Below are 27,955 nucleotides of genomic sequence, written 5' to 3'. Positions count from 1 at the left end.
TCTTTCAATTCGGTTGTTTATCATTAAGAACGTACGAATCCCCAGCTATAAGACAAGCAATGTGGGGTTAATTTGACCATGACAACAGTCTTTGGACTTGGCTTGCTTTCAAGATGTTTATTTGCAATGCCCAAACAGCTATAAAGCTAAAAAGTTATGGGATTGAAACATAGTTTTAGGGGGGTGGAAGGGTGCCCAATTGCTGTGAATATATCTCATTACTGTTGCATTGTCAATTATGGTGAAACGGGCACCTTTTGCCCATCATTACTAAATTGGGGCATGGCATCCAAGTTTGTTGGCATAGATTTAACCTATGTTTACCAAATTAAAAATCGTTACATCTTCCACACTAGGTGAAAGAATGGAGGATGTTTCTTTTGGTTTTCTCTCCTCTCCTTTTCATGGATGCCTTTTGCCCTTTTTTTTTTTTTTGGTAATTTGTAATTTGTTTTTTACTTGGCGAGAGAAGTACGATGGATGATGTGCCTGGAAACTTGGGCTCTAAATTCCATGGCTAAACTCTGATTTGAGTGGGTTGACAAGGGTTTTGGAGAAGTGGGTAGCAGGGCCCATTATGGTGAAGGTTGCTGTCATCTACCAAGGCAAAGAATATGCAAAGGAAAGAAAATGTAAAGGTAATTTCTTGTTGTGTTCCCACGGTTGGGCGGAGGAATCTTTTTAGTCCCAGAGATCTCACTATCTCAGGATGTAGTTGAATAAAGACAATCAAATAAAGATGATTTGGGCCAAACGAAATAAAAAAGAAATGGAGGAAAAATTTTGTCCTAATAGATTCCACCTAATAGCAAGAAAATTCTTCACATGAGCTTATGAAAAAGGCCTTTTTTTACTCACTCAATTTTGTTTTTTCCTTTTCTTTTCTTTTGAGTACCAATTATATGCTTTCCCATCTGGGTTTAACTTTCAACTACCAAACTCAACTTGCTTCCATGCAGACACCCGAGGATCCAAAGGCTGAAACAATTCCATATGTAAAATGACTCGCTCGACGACTGTAAACCCAAGAGCCTTCTTTGAGCAGAGAATTTTACAGGAACTAGACATCCAAGGTAGCATAGCCCAAGCCCCCTGGCCCGTTCAACCGCGGCCCGTTCACCTCCCCGTTTTCTTTCGGCTGGGGTGCAGAGAAGATCAAACAAGCCAACTAAAGACAAAAATCCCATCTTATCTTCACAATCTTTGTATCCACATCACCACGTTCTCAATCCCAAACATCACGCGGAAAAAAAAACCCATCGACATTGCTATTGCCAACTCACTATTGACGCAAAACAAAAATCTGCTGGAGACATTGGAAAGCAAAAGAAGAGTGGAAATCTCAACGTCATGAAGAATGGAACAAAACCATGTCCTACCGTGCTTTGCGGATAGAATTAAAAAAGAATGTGGCAACCATGGCATTGTCGCAACTCAAAACAGGACAGTGGTCCAGAGGAGGACCCTGGCACTGCCGCAATTGCTTCGTTACAGATGCAACAGAAAAAGGCCCATATCACGACCCCAGGAAAAAGAAACAATACCTCCGCCTCCCCATGGGCCCCCACCCCCTCCAACCCCCCTTTTGCTTTCCCCAGTAAGTTCCAAACAAACTACATAAGGAAAAGTCCGCTGATGGCTTACGCCCGCAAAAACACACCCCCCCACCCCCACCACCACCCGACCCGAGCTAAATACTCTAACATCGCAGGACCATCCGACATTGCAAGTTGCAGCTTACTGTTGCCCCACAATCCTACAACCAATAGACAAGATGCTGGACTTTTCGTCGCTGCCAATGAGTAGTAGACATGAACATCTCATTCACAAATAATCAAGTAATGACAATAGTAAAGATTTGAGAGAAAAGAGAAAGGGCATTTCTCTGCATTTTATTTTAAGTAGTATACACTGCTACAAAAAGAATAACGAACCTAGCAGGGGAAGCAGCAAAGGTTTTAAATTTTGAGGAAACAGTGGGAATGCCCACTTCCCTCTGTAAGAATTAATTTTTGACTGATGGAATCAAATTTACAAAAGTTACTAACCCAAATTTTTCTACTTCCTTTTTTTCAGCTTTTGCAGGAAGGTTCTCCTGCCAAAGAAGGAAAAACACCCCGGCCCGAGAACCACAAGAATCACTGCACGTGCAAATCGTCCCCAGTTTCTGAGGCCTGCACAAAGAATAAAAATTGTCCTACGCTTGGTTAATCTTCGCTGCATCTCCCTGAATCAATTAATTTGGATTTTCAGTGTTGTTAGAACTCCATTTTAGAGGGAATGAAGTTAGCAAAGTCAGGCTCCAGATGATGATGCACACCAACCAGATTTCTCATCAGTTTCTGCAAACCTATCAACTTCAATCCAATCTGCTTTCTGAACCTAGGGATGTTGGGCCTCTGACTTTAAGGCGCTTTGGCCCAATCTCTAGAGGAGCAGTTTCCCTCGTGCTCTTTCCAAACTCGTGGTGGAACCTATCATATCTCTGGTGCTCTCGCTGCCTACTCATTGTTTCCTCGTTGCCCAACTTCTTATACTTGATAGAAATGGGAAGGGCGCCTCCTCTTCCAAACCTCTCCTTCACAGCATTCTCTGGAGCTTCTTTACAGTCAGAAGTGGAATTAATATTGCGACTTGGTTCATCAGTTCTGCAGCCTTCAGACGATGTTGATTGCCCACATCTTCCTTCGTGTTGGAGTTTCTTTAATCGTTTGAGCCCCTGTTCATATCAAACAAAAGTATGAGGACATACAACTCAAGCAAAAAGCTGAACAATGCCAAATACGAAATGATTACACAATAGTCAAATTCAAGACCATCACTATAATAGTTGAAACATCATCAACTGCTGTATCTTTTTTTTTTTTTTTAAACATAACTGCTGCATATAACTGATATTGAATCAAAAGCTAGCATCGTATTTTTCTCTTTGGCCAAAGCTAGCATCATAGTTTGTCATCCTTTAACAAGCCGTTTACCAGATTCACTCGAGGCTAAAAGCAAATTGCTAATGAGAAGCTTTTGTAAGGTAAATCTATAGCACCCCAACAAATAATTATGAACATCAAATATTAGCAAAATGATTAAACACTTCAAACACAACTTAAATTTCCATGCACAAATTACCTCCCAATGATAAGTCACATTTAGAGCTAAAATAAGGTTTTTTTATAGTCAAATACCTTGTAGAAATTGCATGAAGAAACACATTAAATAAATTTCAACTTGTGACTCTAATAAATAGTTTTCAATTTTTATTTGTAAAAAGGCACCACTGAAGGTTAAGTCTGCAAATTTACAACAATAGAATTTTATAATTATACCTGGTGTTCACAGTTCTTTGATGACATGGTGTCATTTGCATTTCTTTTCTCAATCTTCAAAAATGAACGTCGTTTAACCCTAAATATCTCTGAATCGGACCCATCACTGTCTTGGTCCACTGTAGACCTACTCTCTGGTTCATGAACATTGCCATGATGGTTACCTGGACGATCTTCACGACACAAACAGGATGCAGAAGATTCATATGTATTTCGAGAGACTTCTTCAGATAACCCTTTACCATTAGTGTTTCCTAGGTTAGCTAGCCCCTGTACCTGCTTTACATACAAATAGCAAATGTTCACTTACTGCAGGAGCAGCAGCTCAAGTACAGACATAAAAAAGATTAAAATAATTCAGGCTGATGCCTAACAAATTTAGATACTCAGCAGGCAGAGAGCTGGATCTTACATTTTTAGGAGAGGATCCAACTTGCTCCACAAAAGAACAGATTGTTGATGCAGCAAAAGAAGAGAATGCATCTGTCAGTTCAGCTCGAAAATTACCAGTGTCATGACTCATTTTAGGCTGTATATGTTCTAGTGGTTGACCCGTAGTTGTACTTATTGCAGCAATCTCAGGATTCAAAACAACACTAATGTCACAATATGGAAAGTATCCATCTTCTACATCAGTCTGGAACAAATTTGACAGTGGATATGAATACAAGTCATCACCATTTTCAGCTTGTTGCTCAATCTCTTTTGATATGACATCTTCCTGCTCAAACTTCTGGGCCACAGCTTCCATCTCTGCTACATCATCCCTCAAGAAAAGACCATGATAGCCCCCACATGGGAAGCCAAGTGACTTAATATCTGCACAAGGCAATCAGAATCATCATAAGACAAAATTACATATCAAAGGGAAATTACCAAAATAAAGCAGGAGATTACCATGTCGCAGGCAAATAGGATGAGAGTAACAGCTGCAGTTAATGAAAGCAACATAGCAGTCACGTTTGCACAGAGTGCAGACAACAGTTCTATAATAATTTGGAGATATACTGCTGCATGCCCTTGATTTCATGACAGACCAACGTGCCCGGTGCAGGAAACGCATCAGCTTTACAAATGAAACCTTAATGGAATGATGAGAGGCCAAATCTGCCGCTGAATATTCCAAATCTTCCAGTTCTAAACTTGTATTGAGAAGCATAGCTTCTTTGCACAGAAGTTCCTCGTGAGGAAGGAGAGGCACCCTGTTGAGATGTGCATAACGCAAGCTTGCTACAGCCCCCAAAGGAAACCAATCACCAATAGCAAAGTTCACAGCCTCACCGCAGTTGAAACCTAAATGATTACAGTTAGTAACATATTCATCGAATTCTGCTAAAGAAGACTGAGAACAAGTTCAGAAGAAGTATGCCATACCATGACTGAATCCAGCATGATAAGCTCTTGGAAAGGTAATTACAAACTCCCCAGGCTTCTGCACAGCCTTGTAGACAGGAACATCATGTTCCAACAAAATATTTGGAGGAAACAGTGTCGTTTTACCCAAAAGCACATCAAAAGCTCCATCTTCACCATCAGTTGATAGGATATCATTAGTGTAGACATGTTCCTTGACAACCTTCTCAAATTTTAAAGCAGCATGACCAGGTATGCCATACCAAGTTTTTGAAGCCCCACAGTGATGATAATTAATGCTGCCACAAAAGAAGAAGAAAGCAATTACTTAAAAGAATATAAAGAAAGCAAACAAACGGAAAGGAATTTAATGTTTGATAACATTTACCTATACAAATAATGATCTTCCACGTGCCAAGCAAAGATACTAAACAGCATTCCAATGTAAAGCATGGGGTCAGTTACTCCCTGAAACAAACATCAGTTCAATAGAATAGGACCAGACATGTGAGCATATCAATCCTACATATGTATATAGTGCCAAAATTCAGAAGATAAGGAAATTTTTATCATTTCATTACCGGAATTGCTGTTTCAAGAAGACGCAAAATGGACTTGGGCAGCCGTGAGAGTTTCTAAAATCAAACAAAAAGAAGTACATAAGAACCAATTGAACCACAATCCAGAAAAGAGATAGAGCCAATCATAATAGCACTAACATCAAATATTGCTTCCTCAGTTCCTCTATCTCTCTCTATCCAAATCAGCTATACAACACGATAGCAATTTTACTTTTCTTTTCTAAAAGTTTACTGTCATAGTAAAATTAAGCAACCAGGCCTCCATCTAAAAAACATTTTTAAAAAATAAAAGACAAAAGAGATGAATAGTACTGAATTCAACACCTTCAAATTCCATTTGCTAGTTCCAAGCGGGTCACTGGGAGAAGAAGAAAAGGCACTACCCTCAACATCACAAGCATATTCAACACTTTCTATCTTCCCACAAGCAATTTCATGCCAAAATTCTTTTTCCATGTATGTTGCAGGAAGACAACCAGCACTACAATATCTACGAGCAAACACCTTGTTCGCCATTTTCTCGAAATCACGAAATGTATAATTTCTGAAAAGTCATGCTCACATTCAAAACCAGAAAAATACTCAAGGCAGAAATAAACATTTGTTTCAAGGTAGAGAGCTCACCTTCCACTCATGAAAAAGGTCACTCTGTCATCGGTATCCCACTCAGCAAGACGAAGAGGCTGTACTCTAGTTGTGAACTTGAATCCAACATTCTCCTTCATCAATACAACTCCAGCAGGAACAGTAGCACTTAAAGGGGAAATGATCTTGCATATACCTGAGAATTAATGAGCAAATATTAAAAATGCTTCAGCATTTATTTATTACAAGAAGGCAATTTTTAACAATTTTCCTTCAAAATCCGAGCATTCATATCCCTTCTACAGTTGGTTCTTGTGTAATATCATCAGATAAAATAAAAGTAAAACTAGGTCCAATATTTGGAAAGACCAATTTCTCTGGACCAGTGTGTCAAATTAGTTAACTAACATTTCTTCAATAAATACAGTTGAACACAAGCCTGAAAATTAATTCAAGTGGATCGATTTATTCCCATATTTCTATTTGTGCAAGACATGAGAAGCAAAAGATATTATTGCAATTAATAATTTAAAATATTAAAAAAAAAAAAAACCTTCCACAATAGATGTGTAGCATGAAGACAAGTAGTACCACAAAGATGAAACAGCATGCAGAGCTTTTTTATTTCTACAAAGGATCTTTAGTCTTCCCTTCATAAATTCATTCAGTCACTAGAAAAACAACATTTGACCTCAAATCCTACCAAACAAAAAGTTATAGGCACAAAAGCCTCACAAAAATGCAGTAATTTAACCATGTGAAAACATAAACCATAGATATGAAAGCATCATATTTTTCCATTTCCAATTTTCTTCTAGGATTTATTTTCTACACCTTTGACCAGGGTTGAATTGGGTGGGTTGGCATTGGGCTTTGGAAAAAGAAAGCACTCAATTTGTTAAAGACAGAGGGTAAAAGCACAGAAGGTGGTACCATATTTTGAAGCTTCAGGAGCTATCTGCTGCAAATAAACCAGAGGATCTTCAAACTCTTCCTTTGTAGGGCAGTATACAGGACATTCTGGAATTTTCTCTGTCCATTCTAGATCACTAGTGTCAAACTTATTGACCTTCCGCTTTGAAAAGACGTCCCTCTCACTTGAAGCACCATTTGAACTAGAAATAGATTCTGCATTCCCAGGTAATCTCATTCCACATGATGCTGAAACTCTCAAAGCATCTCCTCCACTTCTAGCCATCAGATTTGTCACACCAGATGTCCCAGAGACAGTTTCTGATTTTATGCGCTGAAGCCTTTTACGCTTCAGAAACTCTAGCCCATTTTTTGCCTCTTTAGACAAACACACCCTTCCTTCCACCTGCCAAAGAAGCAGAGAAACAAATTAAAAAATCATATATAAGTACATAGAAACAAAGATAGCAGCGGATTTGAAAAACACATAATAACAATATGAAAGCAGCCTCAACATTACCCAGATACAGTTAGATACTTCTACTTTTCATTTGTATCAGCACCTAATTACTATCCCAGTGACCGTCATTCGTGTCCATTCAGCTACAATGTTCATAATGCACTAAATGCACACAGTCAACACCATAATTTTACAAAGTTTTCAATAAGTTACAGCTTCATTAGTGCAAAATCTGCAGCAGATTAACTACTATCCGCTTACTCATGAAAAGCAAAATTTTCAACATAACAAGTTTTCTAAATACTTCGGGTATATTTGTTTGCATCATTCTCTACCAAAAATAAGTGGAATATAAACAACCTATTCTAGTCAAACAATCAAAGATCATTACAAATCAGAGCAATAAATCAGGTAACCAAATTATGATGCGAAGGCCCAATCCAGTCCATGTATAAAACAACAAGTTACAGCACGATAAAAGTTAGTGAAAAAGCATCTACAGCCATGTTTCAATCACCATCACTAGACTAGACTCGTCATCCAGTAATTAAAACTAAAAGGGGAACCAAGTTCATACATAAACAAGACGGCCAAAACTCCAAAGGATAAATTTGGAAATATGCAATAACCATTTGTAGCCAAAACTGAGAATGTGAAACCAAAAAGCCGACACCAATCTGAACCAGGAAAATTTCTAAAGCACACAGAAGACAGATGGTTGACTGAATCTTAATCAAATCAATGGCCCAAGTAATTAAATTCACACCCCCAAACTTTCCATTAAAAACGCGAGTCAAAGGTTTACGACCAGTTGAAAATATGCAGTCAAAATTTAGTAATTACCCCATGTTGAATCTTATGTCAAAAATCAGACAATTTCAACAATAATACACGGTGTTACTAGATCAACTTTTTAAATAAAAATAGTAACAATAAAATAAAATCCATTAATTTATTTTCAATCTTATCCACAGATTTAAAAACGTAGTCAAAATAAACTCTACCTCACGAATGAAGTTCAAGAAAACAGACATATAAATTCTTTTTTATAGAAAAATGAGGCATCCATCGTGTCCACGCAAAAGCCCTCGATAAAAATATCGGAAATAAAGTGTGTAAAATTTTAGTTGAAATTCTAAATTAAATAATAAAAAATGCAATTCATCTCCTCCAAAATGCATGAAACACTGTATTCATTGCATGAAGTTTTCATCGATGAAATTTTTTTTTCTAGAATTTAAAAATTAATTTCTAATTTTTTTTACAAAGATGTAGAACAAATCTAGGAAAACAGAAAAATCATGGAAAATTTTAAAAAACGGTTTCACAATGTAAACATTGCTTAAGATCCGTACAAGTACAGGCAGAGTTAATAAAAATCTCGAAAAATCGATTAAAAATCTCAAAAAATAAAAAATGAAAGAAAAAGAGAAAGAAATCATCAGAAGAATTAACGTACCATCTCATTCCGCAATGGTTCTTTGCACGCCTCCGTTTTGCAGCAATTCACCAAACGAAACAATCCAAAGGAGACAAGAAGGAAGAAACAACAAAAGCGCAAAATCAGCAAATACCAAACCCTAGATCACGATCTTCACCATTTGCTATTAAACCGAAACATCAAACGCCAACCAAACTCGCCACATTCTCACGACGCGCCGCGTACTCCGCCGGACCGAGTCAAACTCGAAGATCCAAATTTGAGCCACGATAAAGAAATGCTTAACATATAACAGGAAATGATCAATACCAAAGAGCTTAGTGGTTTTCCGGCGAATCAGAGACTCTACTCGCCGGTGAAAATAGCTGTTTCCCGGCGGAGGGAGGCGGTTTTCCAACGAAATGTAAGAGAGAGAAACAATAAATGAGAAATGGAGAAAGAGAAAGAAGGAAAGGAAAAAGGGGAGGCTTAGAAAAGCGGAAAAGAACCAGCAGAGGATAATTTATACGTTTTATACTCCAAATATTAATGCTTTAGATGTGCTTTAATATTATTAAACCAAAAAATAATTAAGAAGCGTTAAATTAAAATATAAAAAAAATTAAAAATTAAAAGGAGTAAAGAGGAGGAGTTGTGAAGGAAAGTGGTGGTTGTTAGGTGGTTCAACCAAACGCCTGGCCGGCCAAAACCGCGTTTTTATTTTCCCTTTGCTCGCGTTTCGCTCGTTTTTAAGGAACCTTCCGTTTTTTTTATTATCCCCTTTTCATCTCATTACCCTTGACAAAATGTTTATTCCGGTAATTCAAAATTGTACATGCTGAAATTTTATGTTTCTTTAAGGGTATTCTTGTCAATTCACCTGGACGGTTTTATCGAAGACTTCTGGTCCCTGTTTCGGTCAGAGGAAAAGAAAGAGTCTGGAAGGATGAAACTCTCACGTGTACTTAGCACAGTATCTAAATGTGCATATTAATCGAATCCGGCCGTCGATCGAACTTAATCACAGAAGTTTAACGGTCAAAAAGTAACGAACTCCGTGGATTCGGGGATCCTAACTGGCATGTACTTGTTGCTTCAAACAGCTGAGTTGTACAGTAACAGTTTCACCTACCTTATAGTTAGTTAGGCTACCAGCGGAAAAGACAAGCGCCTCCCCTCCAGATGGCCCTTTTCCTACGGAAAAGGAGGGCAGTTTCGACTTTATAGCATCATTCCGTAATGCTAGTGAACTACCAGGGAAAGCGTAACCAAACGTGACTCCACAAAGAAGCGTGAACTCGACACGTGGCCCAATCAGGGGGACAGGCAAAACACGTGGCAAAAGGAAGGTGCGGCGGATTTAGGCGCTTTCTGTGTTACTGTGGGTGGTGCCAGAACGGAAATAGCTGGCGGTTACAGCAGGGTATCACGCGACCATATGACCGGCCCAGGCTTTACTCTCTCACGAGGAATACTATGCCCCAGTTAAAATAACAACAGCCACCGTCCTTTCCGGTTTCCGGTTATATTTTTTTCTTTTTTTTTTACTATTGATATATCGCTTTTTTAGAGCTTCTTTTTCTCCTTTTTTTGAGAGGTTACGCGGGAGGTTGGTCTAATGATTAGTTTTCCACAGTTAGCGAAAGCGAAAGTTTGGCGGCTCGGCTTTTACACTCAGACTCAGTCAACTTTTTACGTTTATTGTAGTATCTACTGTCCAGCTCAGCTTCGCTTTTTAGCCGGCTTGAGTTTGAGTTGTTTTTTCTTCCCTTTTCTGTTTTGTAGACAAAATTTAAAACATGTTTAATTATTTGGTCAAAAATAACATGCAGTGCGAAAATACTGGAAAATAACCTTTTTTCCTTTGCATGTGTACACGTGTAATTTTGGAAATATATATTTTATAGGATCATAATTTAAATTTAAAATAATTTCAAAGAAAAAAAGGAAATTTCATTTTTATATATTTAATTTAAAAAACCAATCAATTTTATAATTTTCTATATTTCATTGATTCATTGATAAGTACCACAAAAGTGAAATTGTACGATGAAAATTATGCATTGCAATTAAGTTAATTCAATTCAAATCATTAATGACCTAAATGTTTGGACTAAAGTCCCTTTTTTTTTGTAAAAAGGGAAATAACTTAGATAAAATAATTACATCATCTTTGGTCAAATAGTATCAAACATATCTTCAAATAAATAAGTAAAAATATTAGTTTGAGGGTTATTAAAAACATGTAATTCTAATGATAAATTATCATGACACGTTACCATCTAATCGACATAAACAGTCCCAATTTATTTTCAAAAGTTTCTTAACTCAAATGAATATTATTCATTTTAAACAAAATCTTTAGAAAGTATTATATTTTTTAAAAATAATTGAATATTAAATTTTATAAATAGAATTTTTATTTATTCACTTGCAAACGCAACATTTATTGTGTCATAAATACCAATAGCCCTGCCTCTTACCACAAGGTAATAGTTCTAAAAAACTATTTTTATAATTAATACATTATCTTTTATTAAGTGATAAAAAAATAACATTTCACTTAATCTTAACAAAACATATAATATTCTATACACTATGACTTAATTAGATAATAATACATTATAAATGTGTAAAGATAAAAGTGTGTATAACATTGTATTAACGAGATGGTGACATTTAATTTATTGTAAACGTATAAAATTTATATAATGTATCGAATACATACTGATAAAATTAAACCGAGATAGTACTTTCAAAACCTTTTTGACTTCTCATTTGATTTTAAAGATTTTTCAAAAGCAAAATCTAACAGCAAAAACCAAATATATTCGGTAGATTTGTTTTACTACCAAAAAGATTCAAATCGAAGGAGAAGATGGAGAAAAAGGCAAAACCCAAAGAAGAAACTACTGTACTAAATTAATTGTGTTCACACCAGTTAGCCAAAGTCAAAATCTTTCATACTACGAAGCATAGTATTTTTTTTTCCCAATTTATTTTTATTTTTATTTTTCTGCAATAAAAATATTCGCGGGCATGAACTGACAAAAGATCCCTTTTTTTATTATTTCAAGTAACTGCCACGATGAAGGTACCCTCAAAAACCCATACTTACTTCCAACCACTCTGCAACGCCTACTCTGCTTCGGGACTACGCTCCAACTCTCTTTCTTTACTCGACAGCTGTCTTCTCGAGGGGTATTTCAGTAAGTTCATAGAGCGCTCGAGCTTCTTTTGGTAGGGGAGAGTACGGTTCTAGAAAGTTCTGGAATTGACGAAAATGCCTGTTTCAACAGAGGGAAATCACTTGAATGCCTTTCGCCCTTTTTCCCCCGGAGTGGGTTGTGTGTTTTTTGTTTAAAGAGTACAATTGTACTAAACGTCTTTTTGCCTTTCGGAGGACCACCTACATGACCTCTCTTTCCTAACCAACCCTCCTTTGCAAAAAATATTATTCAATAATTTAATAAATTATTTATTGACAAATTATTTAAATTCCAAATGTTTAAAGATAAATAATCATCACTCATTCGAGTCTCAAACACGTAATTAGTCATTAAACAAAACCCTTACTTATAAATAACGAGAAACCCGTCCAAATCGATCAGCGATTCTAGGCTTAACATGATGCATTTTGTCTTAAAAATTTAAACATTATAGATTTTGTGTTAAATTGAATTGGAAGTTAGTGGTTGGGAGGTGACCATCTAGTTCATATGCAACAAGTTGATAGTAATAATTTACTTTTTTTGGGTTTTGGGGTATGAAATTTGTCTAAAGAAAAGGGAGATATAACCCACAAATATTTGGGACCCATTGTTAGTTAAAGTTGGATGAGACTGGCTCGTGGGTAGATAGATACTTGTACCCTACATATTTTCTGATGCAGCTGATGCTCTGTTCTTTATTATCGCAGTCACCAAACAAAAGTGCACAAACCCAAAATGGGTTTAACATTTTAACTCTATCCAAAAGTGTGCAGACTTCAGCTGGACCCAAAATTGGGTATGACTTTGATGGGAATTTAAGTCCCAAGTGGTCAATGAGAAAATAGGATAAAGGGGGGGAAAAGGGTTTTCCCATTTGGAATAGATCACCATTTTAACATATGTTAAAACATAATTAACAGAATATAGTACTAAATAAAGGATTTGTGAATTGATTAGTTTCTTCAAAAGTATATTAAATGTTATTGATGCCGACGTATTGAATTCTAAATTATTTTTCATTAAACATACGCGTGATAAATCTGCACATGAACAGTTGACCAGCGTTTTAGTAATATATTCATGCAAGTTGCTAAAATTAAGAGAACTAATTATCAAAACCAGCTTAATAATTAATCTCCTGGCTCTAAGCTAATCGAGCCGATTGGTAGAGTTATTAGGTCGTGGGGGACAAAACAATGATACTAGTAAAATATGAGGTTTCGTTCTTTTGGTTAGAGAAAATTGAGTCATGAAAATGTGCTTGGCACTTCATGCTCGTAGCATTGACATACGAATAATTTATAATAACATCCACTTAATTTTGATTAGTGTTAAATAGGGTTTTGGTTCAACGGTAAATTTTGTCAAAAAAAAAAATCAAATCTTTTGTAGTGTAGCATGCATGTGTTAGGGTTTATTGATAAAATTGGCCACCAACAGAAACTTGCCAGATTGTGGCCAAGACTTGGTTTTGAATCTAAAAACTTTTCTTGAAATGCAACCAAAGGAAAGCCTTGCTTGTAAAGATTCACCCCCAAAGCCATCTCTAGAATCAAACCAATATTTTTTGCTCAATTGCTCCCCCCCTCTCTCTCTCTCTCTCTTTTCCTTTTGTGTGTGTCACATTCTCAATGGCCGATTCCTTAAGGAATCTTATTTTAAAGAACCAATTCACTTCCATTAAGCCCACAACCAAAAAATAATCATGCACATTAATCTATTCAATCATGCAAACCTTATCATATCATATAGTAATAATATTTATATCATCTTACCTACTATTCCCTATCCGCATTAGAAAATGCATTTCTTTTCTTCAATTTAATAACAAGAATAGCAACAAAAAAGCACCAATTAATTTAGGAATCCGGTCAATATTAGGTATCTTGTGGATAAAATTCAACACCCTTTACATGAATTAACTAATTTTATAATCTTTTTACATACTTTTTTAGAAGTTAATATTTTTACAAACTTTCTTGTTAAATTTGATGTTGATAGAACATAAATATTTTATACGTGACAGTAAAACAAAATGAATTTAAAAATTATTTATCTACTTTTAAATATTTGTGTATATTACTTTTTCGATGATATAGTACAAAAGGTGAGCCCCTAATAAACCCACCAATCAAAATCATTAAAGGGGAGGCAAATTATGTTAAGGGAAAAAAGTTGGTGATACTCCAAATCATGTTACATCAAAATATTGAAATTAGTGGTGTCTTAATCAGCTAGATTAAGCGCGTCGTGGGATTGGGTCGTGTCTCTAGGGCAGGGACAAGGTCATGTTGAACAAAGGTTTGGGAAAGTGGTGGGGGAGACTTCCTTGGGTTCTGACGGAAAACCCTCTAGCATGTAACAAGACTACATGAGCAAGAAAACGAAAGATAAAGATATGAAAAATGAGAGGATTGGGACGACCTGAAAGGAGACTTCAACTTGAAAAAATGGCAGTCAGCTGGAATGTACTAAGGAAACCCAAAAAGAAGAAGAAGCCTTAGATAAGAAGGAAAAAATTTTGCTTCCAGTTGGGGGAAAGCAAAATGAGCTTGACTTGCATGGCTAGCTTTATCCTACCAGCTATGTTTATAGTTTGTCAGGATCCTAGGCTTTGGCAAAGATGAAAAATTCAGGTGTGAATACAAATCTCAGTGAACCAAAGGCAAAAGGAATCTGGGTTTCCCATGCTGAAAGACAGTTTTCAAAAAGCAGGGCTTAAAACCAATGATAATGTCTCTATGAAGTCAGTGAACATTATGACAAATTATCTGTTTTTCTCATCTTTCGATGGGATAAGTTATAATTTAAACAAGGTTGGAAGGGTGCCTGATGATTTGGTCAAAGGCAGATGATTTCTAAGGCAAGGAGGGGAAAGATGCTACAAACTAAGTACATTCACATTATAAAAGAGTAAAGGAACATGCAGAATTTTTATGCAAATTAAGCCTAAGAAGAAGTTTTGATGTCATGGGATTATGCCCCTCACAAAAAAAAAAAAAAAAGTCAACTGTTTAACTAAACCATTAAAGCTTAAAGGGAGTTTGTGTGATATGATCTATCAATTTACATCATTGATGGGAATTGACAGACTCCATGTGCCTGCATTGATAACAATGTTTAAAATTGGGAACTTGGGATCCTCTTGCATCAATGTTTAGAATAATTGCATCATGACCTAAAAGTAATGTAAGTGGGCATTAACATATTGTGACAACATGTGCTTGTATTTCACATATAAAATTAAAAACAATTAATTTAATTTTTATGTATTTATAATTAATATTTTTTATTTTTGAAAATTTTGAATAAAAAGAAAAAATTGATTTGGTGAATTCTTTTTTTATGTCAAGAATAATTTTATTAATAAATCGTATAAGATACAATGATTTTGTAACAAGTCCTGTAACAAGTTTGGAAATTAATTCTTAACAAAATAACAAATTACGAAAAAAGCCAATAACAGTGAAAATAACAATCAAAATTAGTACTTAAAGACCTCACAAAACACTTCGGTAAATGATTTTATGTAATTTTTATAATAATTAAAGTTTGATTGAGGGTTTTGGGGAAGAGGAAGTACAAATTAAAGTGTGGAAATGGCTTCTATTGAGTGCTTGACCAAGTCCAGTGTGCACCCAAATTCCCCCCTTTATTTTATAATTTAATACCCAAATTAGGTAATAATTGCACGTGGAAAAGCAGACAAACAATTTCAAAACCCAATTAAAACAATCCACCCAAAATTTCATTTTCACTGTAACCAGTCCACCCCATAACATTGGTATACTTCTCTAGATTTTCCTGCATGGAGACAAAGTACAAGGTTAAGAAGAAGCTGCTGGCTTCCCTAACCCGAAAGAGACAGACGCAAACAAGCATAGCCGACACCTCAAAAGGCTTACCAAATCAAGTCTACTTGTACAGGGACTTGAACCCAATCAACCCTTTGCTCATTTTCATGGGAAAAGGACGAAAAAAGGGTTTCCTTAGCTTTGAAAGAGTCAAGCCACCATGTCGAATCCACTGACCATATTTTCCTTTGAATTTCAAGAACCTTAACACACACCACAAAATCTTATAATACTATTTTGACCAAATGACTTCTAACTTTCAATGCTGATATATTCTTTGTTTTTATGTTTTGGCCTTAATTTCAGCTCATGGGTCAATGTTTTCTCCTCCGCCCTAATAAAAAGTAAAAAATGGGGTGAGTGAGTGAGTGAATCAATTGTTTACGGCAAAAGGGAAAGCTCCACGTTGCTCTCCTCCCCAAAACCCCAAAGACAAATCAAAAAGCAAAAGCCAGACCTTTTTGTAAGTTTTCTGGACACACACAAACACGCACGGAGAGAGAGAGAGAGGAAGAGGGGGGGGGGGGGGGGGGGGATTCACATTTGTGTGTGGCTGGCACCATGTTTTCGCATAGAGATTGGCCCTGTGATTCAGTGCCACATCTGATAAAGTAGGGGGTAGGGCAAGGGGGCCCTTTTCCATTCATCTTTCTTTTCTGGGCTTTCTTACTGTTTTGGTGATAAGGCACATACTGAGAGGCCAATTTTGGGTTTGGCTCCATAGAACATTAATATTCTCAATTTGTCACTTTGTCGGCTGTGCCTTTTGGTTCTCTTTGTTTAGTATTTTCTACTTCTCTCATATGTTCATATTATATTTTTCCCGATGCCCCTTACACCGCAGCATGCCAGCCTTTCCTTTCCTTTCCATGCTTAGCTTTGCCCTTTTATTGGCCAGCCATTTTCCCATTCACATTTAATTAAACAAATACGGATTAGTATTTTCATTCTTTCTTATGACATCAAAGCTCTTTTAAATCTTCTTTCGAAATCATTGTGATTTTATTAGATTATTGATAATGTCACGATTCGTCAGAGCATGCACTAAATATTATGGAATCAAAAGGAACATGTTTGCCACGGTTTCCGACTTTGTAACTTTAAATTTTTAATAGCATATGCATATCATTTAAAAAAGTAGAGATTAAGAAATATGATCGAGTTGGAGTTGAGTTTGCAACTCATTTTAGAATGAGAGTACTATAGAATTTGTAGACTGTTGCTTAATCAAGATAGTTATATTAAAAAAATATTAAATTTAACAGATAATTAGAGATGTTAATGGATATTTTACAACCGAGTATCTTGTATTACTTAATTTATTGATATTTTTGGATTAAATAATCTCAATATTTTCAACTGACGGAAGGGCTGATTAATTAATTTTGCCACATTAAAACACAATCTGGGCCTCAGTTTGTGCTGAATCAACCCATTGGCGCCCATGGTTACGTGGTACAAAGGAGTTCGCAGCCCACAGTTGAACTGAAATAGGCGCACACAATTTCTTTAGTTTCTTTTGATTTGCAATAGTTTTAAAAGATGTGTGCAATTCTCAATAATCTTTTGTCTAGAAGCTTAGAATCAAAATGATTTGATTTGCTCAAAGATGTCAAGAAAAATGTTGATTCTTCTTCTTCTTCTTCTTCTTCTTCTTTGAACTTTGACCTGGTAAATGGACAGTGATGGTTTTTAGGCAAATACCATGACTTTAAAAACACTATACTTTCAATCAACCTCATCTTTTAATGAACGAATAGGTCCAAAGCAGAGCAACTACATTGAATTTGGCTTCTCTGTTTTGATTTGATGACCCTTTTGCATAGAAACACAGAATCTTTGCCCTTGGGATCATGATGTTGCAGCTTCCTAATTTGTATCTCTTGGGTCCATCAGAAGAAGGAATCAGACAACACAAAAAATGGGTACCCTATGGTCCAACGCCATTCCCTCTCCCTGTCTCTCAAGAATTCCATGGAGGAAACAACAGAGATTTGGAGGAAACGTTGTCAATTTGTCAATGTTGTTGCAGATAATGGTCATGTTAGTGGGACATAGTTTGCCTTACACAAAAAATAAAAAACAAATTATTGACATGGTATTACTTACCAATCCTTGGGTCCCTTGTAAAAATATTTATAATTAGGGTCGGGAAAACTTTTCTCAGGTAAATAACCGATACCCTTTTTAACCATCATCAATATAAACATTTTTTTACCTCAAATAAATTCTTAGAAAATTTGAAAAAAAAAATGACAATAAAATTATTTAAATTTTATCTAATTAACAATTTGCGACGGATGAAGGTTAATTTGATTTATGATTTATGAATACTTATCATAATATATGCCTTCAGCCCCAAGCAACACAATAAATCAGATTTCATTAATTTGTTGTCACCGGATGAGTACCTGCCAGCCGGGGGGCCGTTGCACCATGATCGACGGTAAGCATAATTTCACAATCCTCACATTGTTTAGCATTCTACTTGTGTCATTTCCTACACAATCTTCCGCAATCATGCCTCAATTCGCCGAAACAATAAGAGAGGAGATTTTCCCAAGGGTGACGGTGAGCATACAAAACGAAGCCAGCCACAGCGTTTACCTCAAGTGCGGGTTTGATCGTGTCGACCAAAACCTGCGGAGGCTTGAACCGGGGCAAACGACGTCGTGGACATTCTACGAAATCTTGTTCCCCCTCCGGTGGTGTTACGTTCACATTAACAATGAAATTCATGGAGCCTTTTGGGCATTCACGGTTGCGTTGAAATGCACCCATTGCACATGGAGCTTAAGAGACGACGGTGCCTACCACTTTGACAATGTTAAGAACAATTGGGAAAAGCATCATCTTTATGTTGAGTGAAGAAATTTGTCCTTTGAATCAACATTCCGTTGAATTTCCTTTTTTGGGTATTTACATTCAATTGATTTTCTTATTGATTAACTAGGAAAGAAATGGTGCCTATATATGTATGCATGAAGCTGATGAGGTTTCTGATGTAAAAACTGATGTTACCGCATCAATATTTATATAGAGGAAAACATCACTTGTATTATTTGATCTCTCTTTCCTTGCTGCAGTAAGATACATTTTGTTTTTGAGTAATTGATCAGGTTGCATTGGGTCATGGCAAATAAGCATTTCAAAGGGATAATTGGTTATTTAAGAGAAAACATCTAATTATTATATTGTATTCACGATAATTAAAGAGGATACATATATTTTTTCTGCTTCTCTCATTAATTGTTGAAAGTGATTCTTATAAAGCTATATTCTTCAAATCAAGAATCATTTTATCGACATTTGAAACACATCTCGAATTATATTGAAAGACAAATTTTGTTGTTGACGGATTGGAAAAAATAAAACATTTTCCACTCAGAGTGTTTGTCATTTCTGTTCCAGCTTTCAAGCTCAACTTAAGCTTTCCCTTTCTTGAAATTCTATTACCATAATTGGGTAGTACAGGCTGACAGCTTAAAAATCAAAACCATAACTATTCGTCTAGTATGTAGTAATGAACCTAACAATCTGGAAAAAAGTGAGAAACAATTCTTTCTTGAATAGCACTTTCTGTTTTTGGAAGGAGAAGGATGTGTTCATCTTTAGGGAGCACATTTTGTTACCTGGAATCGAAGATTGTGTCACTTTCTAGGATTAATTGCACACCTAATTCAATGATAACTGGTCGTTGATAGTATTGAATTTACCTTGTCGTGGAGATCGACCCCAAAGCATGACTATTGCAAGTCATAATCAAGAGACAGATAACGAAGATTGTTTGTTTATGAAAGAAGATATTATCACCATTGACTCCTGAACATGCACACAGTGTAAACGTGAAGAAACAGAGAGAGAGGAGAATCAATATTGGAAATTGGACGCAAACAGATAACTTGATAGAACTAATAATCAGTAGGAGCATTAAATTCAGGGAAAAGAAAAAAAAAGGCCAACAAAGCAGAAGTCAATACCCGAACCACCACCCTTGCTGATTGGTGAGGTCTCATCTCTTTAGGCCTTACCAGAAAGCAAGGGTCACAGCTGGTGCGCTCTTGACTCCCTCTAGCTATTACATGGAGATTTACTAGTATTTTGTTTTAGCCTTGACCCTCCCAACAGTACCCACAGCTAATGTTACACATGCATCTTTCTCAAATTTTTTTCCCTACCTAAACAAGAACAACCTACCCCCTTCCTTAGTTACAAAATGACCCTTATTTACCACATTACTACAAACTGACACTAATATGAGAATTCCACCACTTGATTTTTAACAAATTACCAATAACTTCCCCAATCTTTCCCATCTTCAAATCCATAAAATGGGGATGTTATGGGTAATTCAGGATGAAAACCCTGATTTACTTTTCTGGTGCAGAAGCAGGCTCAGTGCAAGAGCCTAGTACACCAATTCCATTATCAGGGCAGCTAGGGGCAGTACTGCTACTAAGGGCAGCAGTGATTTGGTGAACTGTGGTGCATAAATGGTTGTTGATGGCGGCAATGCTTGAGAGATTGATCTTTGCTGATGGAACTGTGCTGGCAAGAACTTGTAGCCCAACTGTGAGTAAACTGCCTGAAATATGTCCATTTGCCTCTTCAGATGGTGGGACTGATTTGCCTTGATCATCACTAGCATCTCTGATGAGTTCCACTGGGGTTATGAAAAAGCCTAAGGGAAGCAGTGGGATGCAGGATGGGTCCTCGCCACTCATTGCTAGCTGGACGGAATCAACATCAACGGTGGAGTAAACAACAAGGCTACCGGATCGGTCCGTGCAGCTCTCTTGCAGCATTAACTCTACATGCTGTGAGGAATTGCTTGCAACCTACATTAAAACAATATTTATAGCTAAACAAGGGTGTAATTTTCTCTCTTTTCCATAGTTTATCAAACAAGAGAGAAGGAAAAAGCTTGAAATTTAACTTCTAATTAGCCCAAGGAGGAAATTCTTACATTGATTCGAAGAAGTGAAATGCAGTTCCCAGGATGGGCTCCATTCGCAATGTGAGCTACCTCATGTAAGGCATTTCCATTTGAAAGGACCTCCAGCTGCACAAATGTATTTAGTATTCAGCAGTCAGCACTAACTTAGCATTTTGGGAAGAATTAGAGCAAAAATAGATTCAAAGCTCAATGAAACCTGAGATCTGCTGCGTTCGTCCCTCAAAAGATCAAAGACTTGGTCGTGAGGATATGGCAGCCAAGTAGTCGATACAGCACAAAGAATCAGCCCATTGGGTTGACCAGCTTCTGTGACTTTGCTCGTTGTGATTCTAACAGTATCATCGGCGGAATCCGGTAGAGCTGTCCACAACTGGCCACTGGAAGTGCTGATGTTGACACAGAAAGTCCTTATCATTCTCTGAGCAAGTCTCATCAAATTCTTCCTTGCTTCCGGAGAAGGTATCACTGAAAAATGATAGAGATAGGGGAAATATTTCATGAATGTAATACTGAAAACCAAATCATTAAAAGTCAGGTTTTGGTTGCAGGCATGAGTAGAATTTCGGCACCTCCTAAGTCAGTGATATTCCTGGCCATGAGGCTAGCAACCCTTTCACATTGTCGCTCCAAAACAGCTAACCAACGATGTGCTCCAAACGCCATCCCGTTGTAAACAAAGTGGCTAAATATCTGATGAACAGGTTTCTCCTCTATCTCTGCATGTTCAACCCATGTAACCTGCAAGAAAAAACCTTGTGAATTCAATGAAAGAACACTGCCACATTCTATATTCTCAGGACTAATATTGCTATATCTCCATGAATGTAAAATGATTAACAATAGCAGATAGTTCTTTTGCACACACACCCTTGAGTACCCATTAGGCATGTCTTGAATCAAACAGCCAGAAGGCCGCCTCCTGTATAGGGGAAACGAAGCCTGTAAGTTGTTATGAAAGCCATCTATGGGGAAATCGACAATTGCCCAGTAAGTTTCATCATCTAGATTTTGTTGTTGGCAATAGCGAAGAAAATAAGCCTCCCGAGTGGGCACCAATGGAGAAAGGACTTGCAATTCTGCATACATCTGCTCAAATAAAATCAAACAAAGTGAATGTAAAAGAGTATGAGCATTGTGATGAAAATTAATGAAGCGTTGAAGATGTCTCTGTACCAGCTGAAGGGAACCATTTGTTCCTGAAACACCTGCTGATACAACTTGAACAGTTTTTGCTCTAGCAACGATAGATGGAAACAGTTCCGTCCATTTGTTCTGCAATAAAATTTATGCTATTTTTTCATAAAAAATTTGAATTAAGTATCCAAAATCACAACATTAAAGGAAAGGAGCTTACTGCATCAAGAAATGCGTCTACCAACGTGACGCTATTCATTATAACCACTGCACTATCACGGCCAGCTTCAGTCCTGAACTCAGTTGAGCGCTGCTTGAGATTTGATGGCGCCCAAGGAAACATCCTGGCATGTTCTTCAAGATTAAGTAATTCCCTTCCGTTTTCATTGTTCCGGATCCAAAGAGGCTCGTTTGTTCGGCACATCTTCACAAGCTCATCCATGGAAGACATAGCAAGCTCCATCGCAACAGTTTTTTCCTCCTCCACCAGAACCAGATTATTCTCCGGGAAGGAGGCTGTTTCTGGCAACATTGGCACAGGCATCATCTCCGTGCAGGAAGCCATAGGCTCAGTGAAATGCCTTGGATACATGTTCATGTCCAAATCCAATGAAGGTGGCATGAGTGCAGGAGCTGCACCCATTGTTTGGATTGGCCTGCCAATGTATCTCGACGCAATAGCACAGACACGTTCCAGCTGAAAAAAAAAAAGAAAACAACTCAACATTGTCAAAATTACATAAACTTCCACAGGTTCCATTACAGATCATTGCAGTTGCTTCTAACTAATGGAAAATGTTGCTTAATTAAACTTATCAAAGGTTACACATCCAATATTGATTGAAAAACCTCTTCTCTAAGTCGTGCATTCTCTATCCGAAGCTCTTCAAAGGAAATCCCTCCAGGCACTGCTGGACCACCGCAATTTGGACAAACAAGTTTGCTGAGTTCCGCTTGAAGCCGGTAAAACTCATTCTTGAGAGACTCATTCTCAGCTCTAAGAATAACATTATCAGATCGATCTTGCTGAGCCTGACAAATTCAAAAGGGAAGGAAGGAAAAAAAAAAACAATAAAAAGAATGAAAATCAAAGCATTATTATGTTGCAAAACATTAACCTTAAGTGCCCTAAATGAGCATTGTATTATTTTTCATTAACTGATCTGTGAACCCTTTAGGAAGCACATGTTGCAGGTAAAGGAGTTTAATGCGCAAACACAGCCCACATTTATGAATACAGACTGTAATTGCAAATGGAAGACTACATGCAGTGGCCCCCGAAATAAATACAGATCCTTCTCTTGTGCTGTTGCGATGCGCTATGATGATGGGTATTAACCCATGTACCCAGGTTCAGCCGTTTAGGGTTTGAGCTGGTTTTTAATGCAAAAGCATTCAAACGCGTTTTCTTGGGAGTCGTGTTTGGCTTTGTGATAAAGCTCTCAAAGGGTTTCAGTAAGTAGTAGAGAAAGAGTTCGGGTACATTTTTAGGGTTGGGATGATAGCGAAAGCCATGAGCGAGAGAGAGAGAGAGAGAGAGAGATGCTGATTAGTTGTTCACCTTCATTTGAGTGCGACGGTTTTGGAACCAAAACTTGACTTGACGAGGCTTAAGGCCAAGTTCTTGGCTTAGTTTCATCCTTTGCTTGTCATCAGGATGGGGACATTCCTTAAAAACGCTGCAAAACAAAACATTGTTTCTTCTAAGAAAAAAGGGTAAACTGTTGAATGAGAAGAAAGAGACAATTTTTTTTCTCAAATTCGATCTGTTTAAAGCCCTTTTTTTGCATGTCGTTTGCTTATTATCATAAAACCCTTTTTTTTCTGCTTAATCTGTTTTCTATCTCCAAGCAAGGATGAGAAGAAAAGATTTGAGATGAAGCAAAGCAAAGAAATCAAAGAGAGAGTAAAAAGAAAAGAGGAAATACGCTTCCATTTCTTGGATCTGGCGAGCAGTGTGTCTATGGTAACGTTTCTTCTTGGGGGGTTGCTCAGTACTCTCTTGCTCATTCCCTGACTTCTCTTCTACCTGTTCACTCCCAGACCCACTGTCCATCTCCTCTTTCCCTCTTAGCAATAGCCCGTTCTCTTCTTTCTGTTTTAACTCCCCCACACAAAAACAGAAGGTTAGGACTTAGAAAGAAAAGGAAAAAAAAAAAAGAAATATGAATAAGAAAATGGAAAGAAAATCTGCTTGATTGATCTCCACTTACAGGAATCATGGGAGGTAAAGGTTGGAATGGCAAGAAGTTGAAATTAGGGTTTTGAATCGGTGATGAAAATAGGGTTTCTGATGATACCACATTCCCTCCCATGGAAGAAATGACTTGACAATCCCCGTACATTTTCTCTTAAAATGGTGTACTCCTGGCTTCACTTGGAACAGTCCTGCTTCAACAAAAAAACAGTGCAACTCCATGATCAAACAACATATCTTGGAGCAGCATATCAAAATGGAATCTCAAACAACAAAAGACCAAAAATCAGAGAAGGAAAAATCTCAAAATTCAGACACTAAACCTTGAAGCAAAACTAAACATGCACTGAGTGAACCAAAGAACAAAGACCCCAGCAGCCAAAACAAAAAAATGGGCAAAGAACATAGAGAAGAAGCAGCCTGTGATCACTAAGAAAAGAACACCAAGGCTCTAAAAAAGTAAACGCAAAAAGTTAGGGAATTGAAAATAAATGATTGTGAACTTTTTCAAAGAAGAAAAAGACCACAAGCTATCGCTTCACCTCCAAACCCACCACGACCACCACCCCCACCACCCAAAAAAAAAAAACAACTGAGATATAAAGATTGAATGGCTTTTTACATCAAAACCGACCATGAATTAAAGCTTGAGAAATTAAAGCAAGCACAAAAAAAAAAAACCAAAAAAAAAATTGAGTTAATAATAATAATAACACAATGTAAGAGTAAATACCACCAACAATGTTGTCGGTGTTTTCTTTGCAAAAGAAAGAAACCCAAAAACGAAAATAATCTCTCCTTTTTTCTTTCTTTTGCTTTTGCTTTGATTTCTAGACCAGAAACAGACACTCTCTGCCTTCCTCTCTCTCTCTCTCTCTCTCTCTCTCTCTCGTCTTGTAATAAATTTAGGGAAGTAAATTTATTTATATTTTTTCACCGTACGTGGTAAAAACCGATCAACGCCACATACTCCGTTTACTGTTTTATTTTTTTTTTACCACGTGCCCGTTTTCGTAATAAAGTGGGGATTCTTCCTTCTTCCGTGCGTTTCCGAATGCGAAAAAGAAGAAAAAGAAAGCCCATCCCAAGTCAAACCCTTTTTAATTTCTTTCTTCCTTAACACACGCGCATGCTGAAATCGTGAGTTCAAATCTGCGGATTTTGATTCCTTATTTACTCTCACGCTCTCCGTTTTCGCGTGCGTTACTTTTTGTGCTTTTCCTTTCCTGGTTTAGTAATTGTAGATTTTTCACCGTTGGGTCAAATGTCAATGTGGTCAAACGATCAAAGCCGTCGGTTTAGGGATCATGGGGTCCATCCCATTGGGGTCAATGGATCGAGGCCGTTGATTTTTTCTTGACGTGGGTCCCAAAAGAAATATAAATGGGGGGGTTTTTCCTGACTCCCTTGTGCTAATATCCAAAGGGCCACATTATCGCCAGGGCCACCTCCCCCATATCTTTTTCTTTTTTTTTCTCTCTTGTTTTCCTTTAATGTACAATGAATTTATGAAACACCTTCATTGAAAACAACACTAATTTTAATGGGAATTTGAATTAATTTTGAGAGAATGAATTACATTTCCTTCATAAATTAGATTTATTCATAATAATGTGTTTAATTTGAATTTTAACAATATCTTATCAATATAGTGTATCTTTTCAATCAATTTGTATTCTTAACCATTTGCGAGATGCAACCCTGTATCTCCATGTAAAGGAAAACATGTGGTAAACAATTCAAAGTTTGAAGTACTATCATATAATATATCATCCTTATTTTCATATATATGTTTGATTAGTTCTTATTTACTTTAATTGATTTTGTTTATTATGATTTTAGATTTAGGACTAGACAGTATTTATTTTGATTGTTGTATCTCATATAAGATTTTTGATATATTACTCTCTTTCTCTATTATATCGACATATTAAGGTAATATCAATTATATTATATTAATAAAACCATTTTTTTATTAAAAAAATAATTTTCTCTTTTCTATTTATGTCATTGCACGAAACTTATGAGAAACTAGGAATTTAGTATCAAGATTAAATATTGTTATTAAACATGATTTTAATTAGCTCAATTGACTCTCGATCAAGAGACAACTTATAATTAAATGTTTTTGTATTTGTTAAAATCCCTTGAACTCTTTTTCTTTGTAAAAAGTTAAAAACACTCACTATTATACATAGATACGAAATCCATCGACATCGTATACATTTAATGATTTTTTAGGAGACAAGAACCATTTCATTATCAAAGAAAAAAAGGATAAATAAAAAAAATCCAACCAAATGAGTATGACAACATGCAATTATGAAGTTAAGCACGACAACCTTAATGCTAAAACTAATCGAAACAACCTTAAACTCATGTATATTTGATGTTATCACTTGATATCAAACATTGGGTGTGTGTTGGGAATCTTTCAAGGAAGATCAAAGTGGGGGGGGAAGCAAGCTTATTGAATCCATGATATCAATGCTAATGCATATGTATTTATTAGAGCATTGATATCTGAGAATGAGAAATAAATGTATTGAGTTCGAGACAAATGCCTTTTTTGCTCAATTGGATGGTAGTACCAAAGCCATAACCTAAGCTGATTAATTACTCTAGCCTTCCTGCTTCTACACACATACAAGAAATCGAAACACATGATGCTGTCTTTCGAATCAGGTCCTGTTGGAGAGAGAAAGTTTGGTACCAAAATTTATGACCAAATCTTAAGGCATTTTTCTACATGTAATTAATAAAACATAAGTGAATACTACTTCTTCAATGGGGATTGAGCCATTAATCAGAGAGATCCACTAAAGATCACTAACTCATCCTGCAATAAATTGTACCAGAACAGTTTGTGTTTGCTGGCTTGCTCCTATGTTTACATGACCTGCTATTAATAACTAGTGCACTCGTGTGGTTACACTCATAGGGGCTCCCAATTTTATTCTACCCATAATTCAAAGTCTTACATGGATGGCAATGATTACTACATTTACTTTATAATTCGAGTTATCTGATTTTTAGTCTATGCGTAGATAAATATCTTCGATTCGAATCAAAATAGATTTTTTTTTATTAAATTTTTAAACATTAAAAAATTTACTTTATCATTTTCGAAATATACGTAATGTAGGATTTGAATTCCTTTCAATGATTTCTGATTAAATTTAAGTATATTACTTTGTGTATAGATTAAATTACTACTATCATAAGTCTTTCTTCATTACTCGGTGTTTGTTTCATTAAAGAAAAATGGTCCAACTGCCCACATGTGGGTGTAGAATATGGCCCACGACTGTCACATTTGATGGGCTGCTCCTGCTGACTTTGCTTGTTGCATCTCGGTCCTTCCCAAAGTTGCTTCCCTCCCCCAACTTCGCATTGATGACTAATTCTTCAAATTTATATTCAAAGTATTCAAATAATTGAACAAACATTTATGTTTTGGTGCAGGATTTCTGACCCACCAACACTGTGTGTGTTTCAGCCTTGCGTTATGAAAGGAGGTCGGCCTATTTGCATGGGGAAGAAGCCGTGGGAAGCATCCTTGGTCCATTGGCCCAAGACCAGGCAGAGTCAAAACATCCATGATTCGAAAACCTTTGATTAAGACTGGGAATGGCCTGGAAAAACACCCATAAATACTCAAACAATGAGATGCAAAAATTAGTTGGTAGTTTCACAATAAAAGAGAGGAGGCTGGCTTTGCTGCTGCAATAAAAACATCTTGGCTGAGCTCAGAGAATAGTATTTCCATCTTCAGAAAGATTGACAAGTACTCAAGCAGCAGCAAGCTTTAATTTGGGCCTTTCGCAATTTGCTAAAGGAATGGACAACTAATTTGATGAAGAATTTTCCTTTTTAAAATAATGACAAAATTATGGTAATTTTATATGAACTTTCAATGTTTTTTTTTTCATGGGAAACAAACCCATAGCTACAATTAAAGGATTAG

General features: G+C 36.5%; 2 protein-coding genes across 5 annotated transcripts; both read right to left on the bottom strand.

The window, feature by feature from the left end:
• Positions 1,865–9,200, bottom strand: LOC18606813 (lysine-specific demethylase JMJ706). 2 transcript variants are annotated; one of them, XM_007040626.2, is made up of 11 exons: positions 8,674–9,200; positions 6,776–7,160; positions 5,882–6,038; positions 5,582–5,801; positions 5,258–5,311; positions 5,065–5,144; positions 4,698–4,975; positions 4,221–4,616; positions 3,736–4,142; positions 3,324–3,602; positions 1,865–2,719 (listed from the first exon to the last, which is right to left on the bottom strand). In XM_007040626.2, exons 1-11 carry the CDS (start codon positions 8,674–8,676, stop codon positions 2,360–2,362), a joined length of 2,619 nt encoding a protein of 872 aa, XP_007040688.2. In that variant the 5' UTR covers positions 8,677–9,200; the 3' UTR covers positions 1,865–2,359. The 2 variants fall into 2 exon arrangements, with proteins under 2 accessions (XP_007040688.2, XP_007040689.2); XM_007040627.2 differs by having other exon boundaries at positions 3,324–3,599; positions 8,674–9,199.
• LOC18606810 (homeobox-leucine zipper protein HDG5) lies at positions 19,584–24,866 on the bottom strand. Of its 3 annotated transcripts, none has more exons than XM_018118289.1 (12): positions 24,722–24,866; positions 24,005–24,179; positions 23,720–23,895; positions 23,353–23,470; positions 22,641–22,823; positions 22,012–22,488; positions 21,831–21,929; positions 21,525–21,743; positions 21,227–21,395; positions 20,854–21,122; positions 20,667–20,762; positions 19,584–20,538 (listed from the first exon to the last, which is right to left on the bottom strand). In XM_018118289.1, the coding sequence occupies exons 2-12, from the start codon at positions 24,134–24,136 to the stop codon at positions 20,071–20,073; spliced, it is 2,406 nt and encodes an 801-aa protein (XP_017973778.1). In that variant the 5' UTR covers positions 24,137–24,179; positions 24,722–24,866; the 3' UTR covers positions 19,584–20,070. The 3 variants fall into 3 exon arrangements, with proteins under 3 accessions (XP_017973778.1, XP_017973779.1, XP_017973780.1); XM_018118290.1 differs by lacking the exon at positions 24,722–24,866 and adding an exon at positions 24,312–24,562; XM_018118291.1 differs by lacking the exon at positions 24,722–24,866 and having other exon boundaries at positions 20,071–20,538; positions 23,720–23,886; positions 24,005–24,136.

Source organism: Theobroma cacao, chromosome 3 (genome assembly GCF_000208745.1).
Source record: "Theobroma cacao cultivar B97-61/B2 chromosome 3, Criollo_cocoa_genome_V2, whole genome shotgun sequence".
Taxonomy (NCBI): Eukaryota; Viridiplantae; Streptophyta; class Magnoliopsida; order Malvales; family Malvaceae; genus Theobroma; species Theobroma cacao.
The sequence above is the reverse complement of the archived record's forward strand: the minus strand, read 5'-3'. Positions and strand labels throughout refer to the sequence as shown.

Coding starts and splice junctions, on each gene's coding strand:
- LOC18606813 (XM_007040626.2), bottom strand. Junction 5,145..5,257: donor TTCTTGAAACAGCAATTCCG/GTAATGAAATGA, acceptor TGTTTGTTTCAG/GGAGTAACTGACCCCATGCT. Junction 4,143..4,220: donor TCCTATTTGCCTGCGACATG/GTAATCTCCTGC, acceptor TGCCTTGTGCAG/ATATTAAGTCACTTGGCTTC.
- LOC18606810 (XM_018118289.1), bottom strand. CDS start 24,136: ATGTACGGGGATTGTCAAGTCATTTCTTCCATGGGAGGGAATGTGGTA. Junction 21,930..22,011: donor TAGACGCATTTCTTGATGCA/GTAAGCTCCTTT, acceptor ATTTTATTGCAG/AACAAATGGACGGAACTGTT. Junction 20,539..20,666: donor TTTCACTTCTTCGAATCAAT/GTAAGAATTTCC, acceptor GTTTTAATGTAG/GTTGCAAGCAATTCCTCACA.